The 13,113-nt window shown below is 35.5% G+C and overlaps 1 protein-coding gene across 1 annotated transcript in view; it reads left to right on the forward strand.

Annotated features, from left to right (window-relative positions):
- Positions 1-13,113, forward strand: part of LOC132099008 (neuron navigator 3-like) — a 333,516-nt gene that overhangs the window by 65,296 nt on the left and 255,107 nt on the right. The window contains exon 2 of the mRNA XM_059505367.1: positions 2,352-2,781. Within this exon, the coding sequence (XP_059361350.1) occupies positions 2,710-2,781 (72 nt within the window). The 5' untranslated portion in view covers positions 2,352-2,709. The remainder of the gene's footprint in view (positions 1-2,351; positions 2,782-13,113) is intronic.

Below are 13,113 nucleotides of genomic sequence, written 5' to 3' on the forward strand. Positions count from 1 at the left end.
TTTAGCTGATAGACAAAGAGGAGTATTTCCATCATCATGAGTGCTTTTACCTGTTCGTTTTGACAGCCTGGTTTCATTTCTAACATCACATGTGTATTTAAAAAAATGTTTTACTGCTCTTACTGCTGTAAAATAAACAGCCAAATCAAGTATAAATTATAAAAACCATGAAGATATGTGGATTAAAGTGTGTCAGTCCTTTGCAGGAATATGTGAATGTTTCTTTTTATGAAAATAAGGAAAACTATAACTACTGAATAATACAGGAGATGGTAGAACTCAGTTGTGCTCTTTATAGGAGCCTTCGAGTGATGCTGTAGATTTGGATGTAGATTTATGTGCATTTGTTGATTCAAGTCAAACTATTGTTTTGCAAATCCTGTGAGACCCTGGGTCTATTTTCTTTGAATTGTTCTCTGACAAATAATAGTAACATAAAAATACTATCCCACTATGAATTCCTCAAGATGGTTCTTTCCATCTGGATTCAGGACAGTCGTAGCTGACAAAAAATGACTTCTTAATTACCTTTTTGTATTCCAGTTTTGACAAAAATCAAAACCACATGCTGCATGTTACACTTTTGTTTAAAAGAAAACAAGATGACTGTAGCTGAAATTCACTGGGGAAGTAAACCGGTTAATTTTAAATGAACTAGTTCAAAAATGTTATTCACTGATTCAGCTGAGCCCATTGCACAGATGAATTCACAGAATTGTGGATATTTACCCTGGATTGACCAGTTTAGTTTTCTGGGTGTTACTCTTGATGTAGTGGCAGGAGGTCAATTTGAAGTAAAAATAAAAAGTATGGTACATAAAAAGTTACAAGTTGGCAAGAATCAGATGCAAGACAACTAAACAATAGAAAACAAAACGTTTGGCTTGGGGGGACTGTTAAATTGACACTTTTACACAAATAGCCACAAGTCACTGCATTCTGAGATTTAAGAACTATTATTAATGAAATCCAAAACCTAGTATATCTCCATCCTAAAGATGAAAATTGGGACTCACAAGCCAAAGTGTCTCTCCTTGTCATTTTTCTAGTGGTGTCCATGAACCTCTAACATCTTGCAAGTTGCAAGTCAAACTCCCTTCGACAGGCCAATGTTTTGAAGTCTGCCAAAAGAGCAGACAAGGCCAGCCATCAATCCTGTGGTAACTGCTCAGAACTTGGTCTTTTCCCAGAATGCCTCTTAGAACCTCAGCATCCTATCAGCTTCCTATCTTTAGCGGCTTTTTGAGAAGCAGGGAGAAAACAATCACATGCCAAAAACAAACGCGTGTTTACTCATATATAGAGAAGAACACAAGTAGCAAAACTCACTTTGATATGCAGATGTACTGCCTCCCTTTACACGTTGCACAAAACATCTCAAGGGATATTGACTAGCGCTAGCTGTCTTGGTGAAGCGACTTCACATTTGGGATGCTGGGACTGCAAAAGATGCTCTACGGAAGGGGGCAGCATTTTCTACAAACAATATTCTGCTTTTACATTTCTTATTAAGGACATTTAAATGATACTTTGCAAACGGACAATGAAAAGGCAGCTCTTGCACACAATGACTTATTTTATGGTAAACAGATTTTGAATTCTTGAATAAAACTCCAGCAACCAACATACAGAAAAAAAAAAAAAATCATAACAAAATGCTAGACAAAAAAAAGCAGGCAAGACAAAAAGCAAATTTTTGGTTTATTCTTAAGATTATCCCGGAAACTCTTATGTCACTGACCCTATAATCACTGCACCATATACAGTATTCAGTTTCTAATAGTATGAAATAATCTCACAAATGACTTAATATGTACTGTTTTATTATTTTTACTGTTTGCTACATTATCTAAACTGGTGTTGTCATTTATAAGTTGTGTATTGATCACTTGAGTGCAACTTTATCTTAGTTATGTATTTTTGGGATTCACTGTCATGTGAAATTGCTGGGTTGTGTGTGGAATTGCACTGATAATGTTGACTTATTTGTATCAAATATTGTCCTGAAAACTAAGTAACCAGCAGAACAAACCGTAGGCTATGTGTGACCCACTGAAAATTGATCTATGCTGCACATCAGCAGGTCGTGATGCACTTAGTGTTGATAGTGGGTCACATGAATGCTCTATCCAGTTATTGCAGTTTGGCCTCCCATTCAGCTCATAACTAAATAAATCATGTTGAAGAATTATTATTGCATGCAAGGGATTTCAACATTTACAAAATACGCAACTGGATATAATAAATGCATATTGATCAACTGATAGCACTTCCTAAGGCTGACATTGACTTTTTTTTTTATTATGACTTCTTTATATTTGTTAGTCTGATAAGATGCATCTGCTTTCCAGATTTGATGACCAAGGATGCATCACTGAGCTGGACTACCAGAATACACACATTGGGATCTACTGGTTGGAAATTACAAACTTCTGAATGGATGTTTTCACGTGTGAAGAAGATACTGGTCTCTTCGTCCTTCTGACGTAATCTCAGTAGTTTCGGGTTGTCTCCATTCCTTGTCATTTTCCATCTCCTGTTCTTTCAGAAAGGCCCACCTCAGCCTGAGAGAAGATGTGACCCAGGGAAAGGAATAATCTGCCTGTAGCCCCCTCCCTTTCTCCCACACGTTTGGCTCGTAGCTCCTTTCTCTCTGTCTTTCTCTCTCTCACTTGGTCTCTCTTGGAGATATAACCACTCTCAACGGGGATGGATGTACCGCCTGAAACCAGCAAGCATGTAAAGAAGTCCACAAGTCAAAAGCTGGAGGATCAGAAAAAGGTAAGACATGTGGCTCATTCCTACCACTTTCGCTGTCTTTCCCAGGGCTGAAAGTTTCAAGACCATCAGCAGTGCAGAATGGATGAGATTATCCATGCCGGTTTTCTTGTTGTACTAAAAGATGCTGCTCTTGGGTTTTGTATGTCCTGTTGGTTATTTATAAGCAGAGATTCAGGTAGTTCTGCAGAGGTGTAGGAATGATCTGTGAAGTGGAGGGAACACAATTATAACACAGTTATTATCAAGCCAATTAATATTAACTGTTATCATGTAATTAATATTCAGTAGGTCAAGAAATCATTCCTATGGAATAAACCTAATATGGTTGGCCACATTTAATATCTTAAGCATGAGAGGAGGGGAGGAAAGTTAGGTTAAAGTTACTATATGCTTTATATATGGAATATACTGGTGTTTGCACTGGTTAGAAGAACTGAAACACTTCATTCAGATTTAGACTTTTACAATTAATCATTTAGCAGATCCTTTTATCCAAAGCGACATACAAATGAGAACAATAGAAGCAATCAGACCAACAAGAGAACAGCAACAGTATACAAGTGCCATGACAAGTCTCAGGTAGTCCAGCGAAGTACACATAGCTAGAATTTTTTTTGAAGCACTGGGAAGTTGTTTAGCGCCTCAGGCCTGCTCTATATTCTACATCTAGGACACTGTCCTTCTGTCGCTCACACTGCAGGTGAGAGTGGAGCTCCTGCTCTTAAGTGTGATTAGTTTTTAACACTTTGCCTATGGACATGAGAGAAGTGTGTGCTCTGTTTGATCTGGATGGAGTCCCGCTGACCTGATTCTGGCTAATGAGATACCTATGATAAGCCATCTTCTTCCCGAGAGTGTAGAAGACACCCAATAATCTATCAGGCCTGACACCTGCAAAATCATTAGGAGTTGATGAAGTTAGGAACCAGACTTTATTGGGGGTTTTATTTCTGTTTTAGGCCTAACGTCTACCGGGAGGTCCCATATTAGCTCTTTAACGATACAAGTGGAGAGTACGGGCAAAGAAAGATGGATGTGTATGTGTGTTGCAGGTGCAAGCTTCTGCTTACGTTTTCGAAAAAACTGGATTTTTTTTATACAGTAATTAGAGCCAGTTATCTCCTTTAGTTTATTTCTTGAGTTTTATACAACTTTTTAAAATGCATTTTCAAAGACACTAAGCCCTGTCCACATGGAAGTGTTTTGTTGTATACACATACATTCTGTATCCACATGGTGAAACAGATATTTTTTGGAACCAGGTCCCAGAGTGGATAAATCTGAGAACTTCAGCCTTGCATTTTCATGTGGACAGCGAATCCATATATTTTCTGAAGCAATGAAGTCATCAGCCCAAATCTCGCCCCTAGTCAGACACCGCTATGTGATGTGACAGAAACAAAAACATGAACAAACACTGAACGAATCTCTTTTTATTAACTAACATGAACATATCTATTAATAAATGGATTGTTCCATGTTCATTTGTATACTGCGCACAAGGTTTATGCGGATAGTCCAAGTCTTTTTCTCCATTTTTTATGTATCTCTGTGGCAGAATTACAGCACCTCATGCTGGTCTGGCACTACATCGTCTTGTGTCGGTTTTTTGATCGTGTAGATGCAGATATTTCTTGAGACAAGGAAAAAATATGATTGTATAGGGAAAGCTCGTGCATCGTGTGGATGTAGCCTAAATCAGTTGTGGAAGTTCTTGGAATGTATAAATGGCGCGCTATCATGTGCGATTTCAGATTTGACGTAATAAAGCAATGACTGTTGGGAATTCAGTGCAAATCTAACCAGCCATAACCACCAACAAGCGATACATTACTTAGATTACTTTGTTTTCTTCAGTCTACCCACTGAAATCTCATTGGTCAAAAATCCACTTCAACACAGCATAATAGAAATCCATGGAGATTATGTACTACTGTGTAATTTAACGCCAATATATTGATATTATGACCTTTCCTTCTCTGTGTGGTTTAGTGATGATTTAGACCCAGAGGCCTTCTGGCTTTCACAAAACACTGATGTAAGTGAAAGAGAAGAAGAAACTGAAGAAGCAGCTTCTTTACTTTCATGGTCTCTTTGTAGTAAATAAAAGCTTTGTGCAGACAGATGGCTTTGATCATCAGTTGCGGAGTACACCGTGTCCTCCTCAATCATCATAATCATGCACTTTTACATTGATGGAAAGAAGCAGGTCAAAATACAATGTAAACATTGAGAGCTCACTTGAATTAGACTAGTGAAGTATTGATGAAGAGATGTCCACTCGGTTCAATTGAGTTTGAGATAGAGATGGCCAGAGGTGTTCGATCTCAAACACTGCATGCTAATGGACAGGAAGTGCTGTTGAATATTCATGAGAGAGACTGACCATCAAGTGTGGCACTAGAGATTTACTGACAGTTTCAAGAGGTGTACGTGAGGAGAAAATACAGGCATTATGTTCATACCAGAGATGTTTGGCTGCACAAGCTTGAGTTCTTGAAGCAATATTGAGTTTACCAGCTCTGATATATTTTTAATTATTTATTTCAGAAGTACTTCAGAATATGGTTTTAATGTTGGATTACATTTGGACTTGTAGGTACATTGAGCTACAGTTTTTCCCATTTGAATTTACATCAGATTCTCTAGTCAAGTGCTTAGATTTGAGTTAATTTAGTAAAAAAATAAATAAATAAATAAATAAACTGTACTGTAGTTTTTTGGTTATCACAGCAACATACATTTTATCCAAAAATTTAAATACTTTCACCATTTACTCTCAAGTTGTTCTGAACTAAAAAGACATTTTTTTTCTTTCATTGAACACGAGGAGAAATTTTGAGGAATGTTAATACCGCTCTTTTCCCATACAGTGATTTTAAACTGAGTGAATAAGGAAAAATATATTTTGCATAACATTACTTTTGCATACCATGTAAAGACATACTGTAAGTAAAACATGACAGATCCAAGGAAAAGTCACTTGACCCAGTCAATTCAATGGGATAGCATCAATGGGAAAAGGATGTGCATCTATAATAATGCATGACTTATGTCTCATGAATTTAGATGGCACATTTTAACACTAATGTCAGCATCAAAAATATCATTCTCACTGGCTTTCCTTGCATCTTTAAGATGGGAAACCATCTCCAGTGATCTGAGATAACTGCTTCTGGCTATGTCATTATTGGCAACATGATATGGAAATGTTTTTTTTTTTTATATATAAAAAAAAAAAATTAGGAAACATTTAAAGAAAAACCAATAAGGGCCAGACTTACTAATCAGGGAAAATTAGCTTGCGAGTGCAACCCCTTTAAAGTGGTGGTGGGAGTGTGAAGTTCTGTGGGTAATCTAATGAAGATATCAGAGAACACAGACACAGCCAGTGCATTTTCATAGCAACCAACACAATCTACCAAGAGGAGAGCAAATTAAAGATAATGTGGCTTACCAACTGATATTTTTAGATAACGTCTTCCTCTGGCATTCCAAATAAATTCGGTTCTCTGTGGTGCTTCCTCCTAGCAGCAACTATCACAGCCAAGTCAAGCGCAAAATGGGTTAAGACATGCTTTTCTGGGCAATAAACTAATAGTGCAAATACCAGCAAATCGACTACTGCAAAACTTAGTAAACCTCCTTGCACGATTTATTTAAATACTCTCCTTTAAAATCTAAAATAACTGTGTCCACAAGTTTCCTTACTAATCTTTCACAGTGTGCCTTAAGGTAATTCCTGACAGTATTTTTTAACATCAAAAGAGGGTTTGCACGGGCTCAAAGTGTGAGTAAATCTGCCCCTTAAAATTTACACTTTATTTATAATTTTTTTTTTTTTGCTATATTGCTCAGTTTTAACTGCTTTTGTTTCAGGGTTTGTGCCATTCTGAATGATGCAATGTTATGAATGATTCTAAAATTCACCAATGCATTAATTAACCAAAACACCCCACAGCTTTGCATATCTGCACAATCTGCTCATGCGCAGCACTCAAGCCACATTTGACCAGATGCATATTCGCCTTTCAAATTGGACCAAAGGGAAACCAAGTTCTCATTTTTCTTTTGCCTACAGCAAACTGCCGGGCTGAATGGAGGAAACTGCTGTGTTTGGCTGCTCTGCAGGGCTGTGTTCCCAGCAGAGTGCCCAACTCTACAGAATGCGGTGTGCTTTATTGTAAACTGCTAGATAAATGCACAATCACTTAAACACAGCATACAGAGGTTGCTGTGTCGCCTGCTCCGATTATTAAAGCCGTCTGTGGTCCTTTCACCCACTTTACTCTTATCAGCCCTTTCGGAGCACTAATTCTTGTGGCCCCTTTTGGGATGTGCTGGCTACAATGAGCGATTTATATTACATTATGTATAGAGTCTGAGGCAGTGTGAGTATATGATACGGTTAATTGCTCCCATTTGTCTTGTCTGGAGGAAGGTAGATTCTTTAGCGTAGCCCACCTTCATTCTGCCCATTCCTGCATGCTGGGAGGATCTGATAGGTGGGTATTTTTGCATATTGGAGTTGAGAGGCAGCGGTCCACGTTCTGTTTCTGCTCACACCTGCTCTCCTTTAGTTCAGCTTGGCAGGGAGTAGCACGCAATTATCAAGGCCACCCTGAGTTCTGTGGCCAATTGGAAGGAGATTTTGTACAAATTGTAGGTATTATAAATCATGTACTGTGTAGTAACCAGTGTGTTAGCATTCCATTTTGGATGACCATTGAGTGACGTCCAATCACTGCGGAGGTCTTTTGCTGTGTCTGTGAGCTGCCATACCCTCATCGTTGGCAAATGTATGCTCTTAGCATTAATAAACTGGATCTTTAGTAGATGTCAGATGAATAATTGAAGAGTCTAGTTTTAGTGTTTCACAGTCGCAAAAATACAGTGCTTCTCGTAACATTGCTGTAACCACGCTGAAACAGGATGTTGTTTTCCTTTCTAACAACTTGAAAAACTATTCCACCAGCTTGTCGCTTTTAATTTGTTCTACTCCTTTTAACAAGCCCGTTTTTTTCTTCTTCAAAGTTAGCATGTAAATCATAATCTTCCCTTTTCATTCAGTTTAATTCAGCTATAAACCTGTTTCCTGGTTCACTGCATGACAAGCATGTTTTATCTTGGGTTAAATAGTTATTTGGCACTGTGTAACATGAAGGACCTGCAGTCAGAGGCAGGTGTGGGATGCGTTTTGGGTCTCTAATCTTCTTATCGTTTGCTGGCACACAGTCTGAAGGGCGGCATTGAAGCAATGAACCCACCTGACCTCTGGCCGATTGCTGCTGGCAGGAGCAATGCTTCCCTACATTGGAGCACTAGCACGCTTATTCAAAAGAAGCCCACTTTGCCCTACTCCCCCTTGGGATGGAAGACTGATGCTTGTCTGGGTCTTAGCTGCTGGGGAATTAGCTGGGCACACAAGTGCTGGTGGCACCGTGCCGAAGAGTCTATCTGGGTGTCACAATATAACCGAGACACCATAAAAATATAACCGACAGCTTACAGGAAACTGTGAAAATGGAGAAATACAACATTGGCTCTTTTCCAGCAAGAAAGGAAATTTGTCACTCAGTGTCGACTTTCAAAAGAAACATAACTTTTGCACGCACACGTCAGCTTGCTGTAATCAGTTTGCCGTGTCACTCTTTGTCTGTCTTTCTCTCCTTCTCATTTCTTAACCTTGGCAGTTTGTTGAGTGTTGGGAAAGAGAATGAGGTGTCAGTGGCTTCACATCTGTTGTGCGTCAGAAGTTATTATTTTACAGTATTAATGTAAATTACAGGTTATATCCATTTTTTTACATTAGATTTAGATTTCTATTGATCATTTAACTATACTTCATTGTCTTAAATTTATTGGCCTGTTTATTCTTTTAGACTGATAAAATAACATTAAAAAGTAATGTATCCCTATATTGACATGGCATCAAAATATTGTGCACTTCTTTGAGTTCTTTGACTTGGGCCCCACTTAGCAACAAGTCTGAAACTATAGCAACCACATAGCAACATGCAAACAACCATTCAGAACACTTTAGCATCAGTATAGAAATACAGTGGCAGCCACCCAAAACACCCTAGCATTTCCTTCATAAAATGTATCTTGTCTAGATTTTTGCTTTTTATTTGTTTCCTAAGCAAAGCTTAATGTCATGACATTAACCTAGTCTTATTTGCTTTGACACTAAAGTCATTTTAACACTATGTTGGTACACATAGATCATTTCTGGATTGAAATTCTGCCTGAATGGCTCATTGAGTTTCAGATCTTGGTGGTTTTTACTCACAGCTTGTAGAATACATCCCCTGCAGCCCTATCTAACCAAATAATTCAAATAGTGTCCCTAAAGCTCCAAAAATCCTTGTTCCTGCTTTACCCATGATGACAGTCTTTTGGGTTATTGGTTTCACTGTGGTGAGGAGATGAGATAGTTTTCTCCTCCTGATCGAATATCCATCATTGATTGTGCCTGTGCAGAGATACAGCAACGCTGTGCCTGTTATAAATACCAATATAAATGGTCATCATTTTGGGGCTTCAGACATGCGCTGTCTCATGGTAATCAAAAAGCCTGGAAACACACGGCTCTAAATCTAGTTTCAGGATACCCTATCAGAAATCAGAGCGGACAGTATAGTGGTAATTAAAGTCGGGCACTAATTCAGCAAAACTCAAGGTTCAGTGACCTGTACACAGGTTTAAACTCTGAACACTGTGACTCATTGTATGCCTCTTTATTAGAGCGTATTATGCTGGTGCTGAGTGCCTAAGAGTCGGGTGGTTTGATTTCAGACCTCCGTATATGCTCGGCTGATGATTTTTCATTTAGTTACGATCATCAAGCCGCATTCTTTTGTAAATTTGCATTCATGTTTAATTGAATAATCCTTCAATATATTGCAGTTGACCAAAAAAACTGAATTGCATTTATTTATTTCATATAAAATATGTAGTATATTACATAATGAAATAACCCACTTCATCTGTATGGAATTATTCATTTATTTATTTCAGTGCATGAATTTGCATTCATATAAACTGTCACTCATATAAAGTTCAATTATGTTGAACTCAGAGGGTTAATCAACTAAAATATTGAATTGTTTATATGTGTGTATGTATGTATGTATATATATATATATATATATATATATATATATATATATATATATATATATATATATATATATATATATATATATATGTATATATATATATATATACATGTATATGAAATATATTATCATGTATTTATTTATGTAGACAAAGTTCCCATCATTCTGTCATTTTGATTACAGTGAGGCCAACATGAGATCAGATCAGGGGAAGTATGGTGACTTGAGGTGTAAATGCTACTAAAATGAACAAAAATTCTTCCCAAATTGAAGGTACTGGGGAAAAAAATGCCTCTGCAGAGTTAAACGATTACGACAATTGCAATTAATACCTGTAGAATTCAAGTAATTGTACATGCCCAACCACACAACCTCATATGTGTTATGTTAGAAACATAAAAAAAAAATCACAGAGGTACTTGGATGAAAGTTTGTTTCTTTTCACACACCGATATAGGTGCAATCAAAAATAACATAAATCAACTTTCAAAATAACTTGAGGCTGGTTGTGTTAATGCCGTAATGTTTGATTCACATCAAACAAAGATTGTATTGGGTAACCAGATATTCCACTCAAGCCTTTTACCAGTTCACCAGTCACTCATTTTCATCCCTCATTTTCCCTTCTGGAATGAGTGGATGTCTGTTTAGTTATAAATATATTTGCTCTGACAGCTCTTACACTGCATTGAGATTTAAACAAACATGCCTTTGCACATACTGTACTGGTAATCATTTGCTTAACTTACAGAGGATGAGAGTCATTATAAAAGCATCATGAAAAGTATATATATATATATATATATATATATATAAATTACTAAAAATAAAAATTACTCAAATTGCTGATACATCAGTTTTCCAATAGTTGTCTAATCAACATAGTTTGCAAATAATTTTGGGGAAGTTTCCAACACATTTTAAAACTACTAACTTACTTCCTGTTCTATTTTTGCACATTTAGTCCCTGGTTTAATTGAATTGTGGGTTGATTTTCCATGATCAAATATACCACTTGCAAAAGTGGTGCAGCTGTGATTTCATATAACGTGACACTGGACCACAAAACCTTAAGTCGCTCGGGTTTATTAATAGCCAAAAAAACATTTTATGAGTCAAAATTATCTTTTTATGACAAAAATCATTAGGATATTAAGTAAAGATAACGTTCCATGAAGATATATAAAGTACATACCAAAAGTTTGGAAGCATTACTATTTTTTATGTTTTTGAAAGAAGTTTCTTCTGCTCATCAAGCCTGCATTTATTTGATCAAAAATACAGAAAAAACAATAATATTGTGAAATATTATTACAACTTAAAATAATAGTTTTCTATTTGAATATACTTTAAAAAAATAATTTATTCCTGTGATGCAAAGCTGAATTTTCAGCATCATTACTCCAGCCTTCAGTGTCACATATAACATCCAGTCTATCACATGATCATTTAGAAATCATTCTAATATTCTGATTTATTATGAGTGTTGGAAACAGTTCTGCTTCCATATTTGTTCAGCTTCAGTTCAGCTAATATATTTGATGAATAACAGGTTAAAAAGAACTGCATTTATTCAAAAAAAAAAAAAATTCTAATAAAATATATTCTAATAATATATTTTCTTTACTATCACTTTTTATCAATTTAACACATCCTTGCTGAATAAAAGTATTGATTTTATTTAAAAAGAAAAAAAAAAATACTGACCAGTAGTGTATATTGTTATTACAAAATATTTATATTTTAAAAACATAGCTTCTTTTTTTTTTTTTACTTTTTATTCATCAAAGTATCCTAAAAAAGTATCACATATTCTGAAAAAATATTAAGCAGCAGAACTGTTTCCAGCTTTGATAATGAATCATCATATTAGAATGATTTCTAAAGGATCATGTGATAATGATCCTAAAAATTCAGCTTTGCATCACAGAAATAAATGATAATTTAGAGTATAATACATTTAAAAACAAATTTAAATTGTAATAATATATCACAATATTAAAAAAAATTCTGTATTTTTGATCAAATAAATGCAGGCTTGATGAGCAGAAGAAACTTCTTTCAAAAACATTAAAAATAGTAACGTTTCCAAACTTTTGGTCTGTACTGTACATAGTAAATTTCCTACTGTAAATATATCAAAACTTAATTTTTGACTAGTAATCTCAGCCAAATGTGAGTTGTGAGTTGTGTTGAGGTTTCACGTTACTCGCTAAGAGCAAGTGTTTGTTTATTGAGCAACATATTTTTTATTGTCTTATCATTTTTTTTAACAACAACCTCTTCACAATTTGAAACAAGCCTTTAAAACAGGAAGGAAAAATAATAACATACAGTTCTGTTCAAACACTGGGGTTTGTAATTATTATTATTTATATATATATATAAAAAATAATCATTGCAATGCATTTAATTAATTAAAAGTGACAGAAGAGACAATTATGTTACACAAGTTTTTAAATACATGCTGTTCTTCTAAACTTTCCATTCATCAGAATCCTGAGAAAAAAGTTTCATGATTTCCACAAAAATATTAAGTGGCACTCTTTTCAACATTGATAATAATAATAAAAAAATGTTTTTTGAGCATCAAATCTGAAAATTAGAATGATTTCTGAAGGTACATGTGATTCTAATGGCATAATGGCTGCTGAAAATTCAGATTTGGTATCAAAGGAATACATTTTATTCTAAAATATATTATAATAGAAACTGTTGTTTTAAACTGTACTAATATGTCACAATATTACACAATATTTGACCAAATAAATGCTGCCTTGGTGAGCACAAGATAATTCTTTCAGATACTTTTGAATGGTAATATTTATATGTGAAAATATAAGTGAAATAAAGTCATGGTTGACTGCAAAATTTGAATTGATACTGTTATTGATATTTTGAAGAAAAACAAAACGGATTAAATTATCTTGGTTTAATTGGATTTAGTTTAATCTGCATCTGTAATGTAATGTCTTTTAAATAATGTATTTTCCTTATCACAAGGAGAGAGATTTATAAACTTTTATAATCATTTCAAATCTAGAATGTAGAAACACAGTTTCATGGTTTGATATCTTCCCATCTGTTATGGTCAGAAGCCCTGGTCACAGGGGATTGTGCAGTGAGGGTTAGTGTGCTTGTGGATAGCCACGGTTACATCTGTCACAGGTGACTCATGAGATGTGGGGGCACTTTACACCATGGGATACAA

Source organism: Carassius carassius, chromosome 22 (genome assembly GCF_963082965.1).
Source record: "Carassius carassius chromosome 22, fCarCar2.1, whole genome shotgun sequence".
NCBI lineage: Eukaryota > Metazoa > Chordata > Actinopteri > Cypriniformes > Cyprinidae > Carassius > Carassius carassius.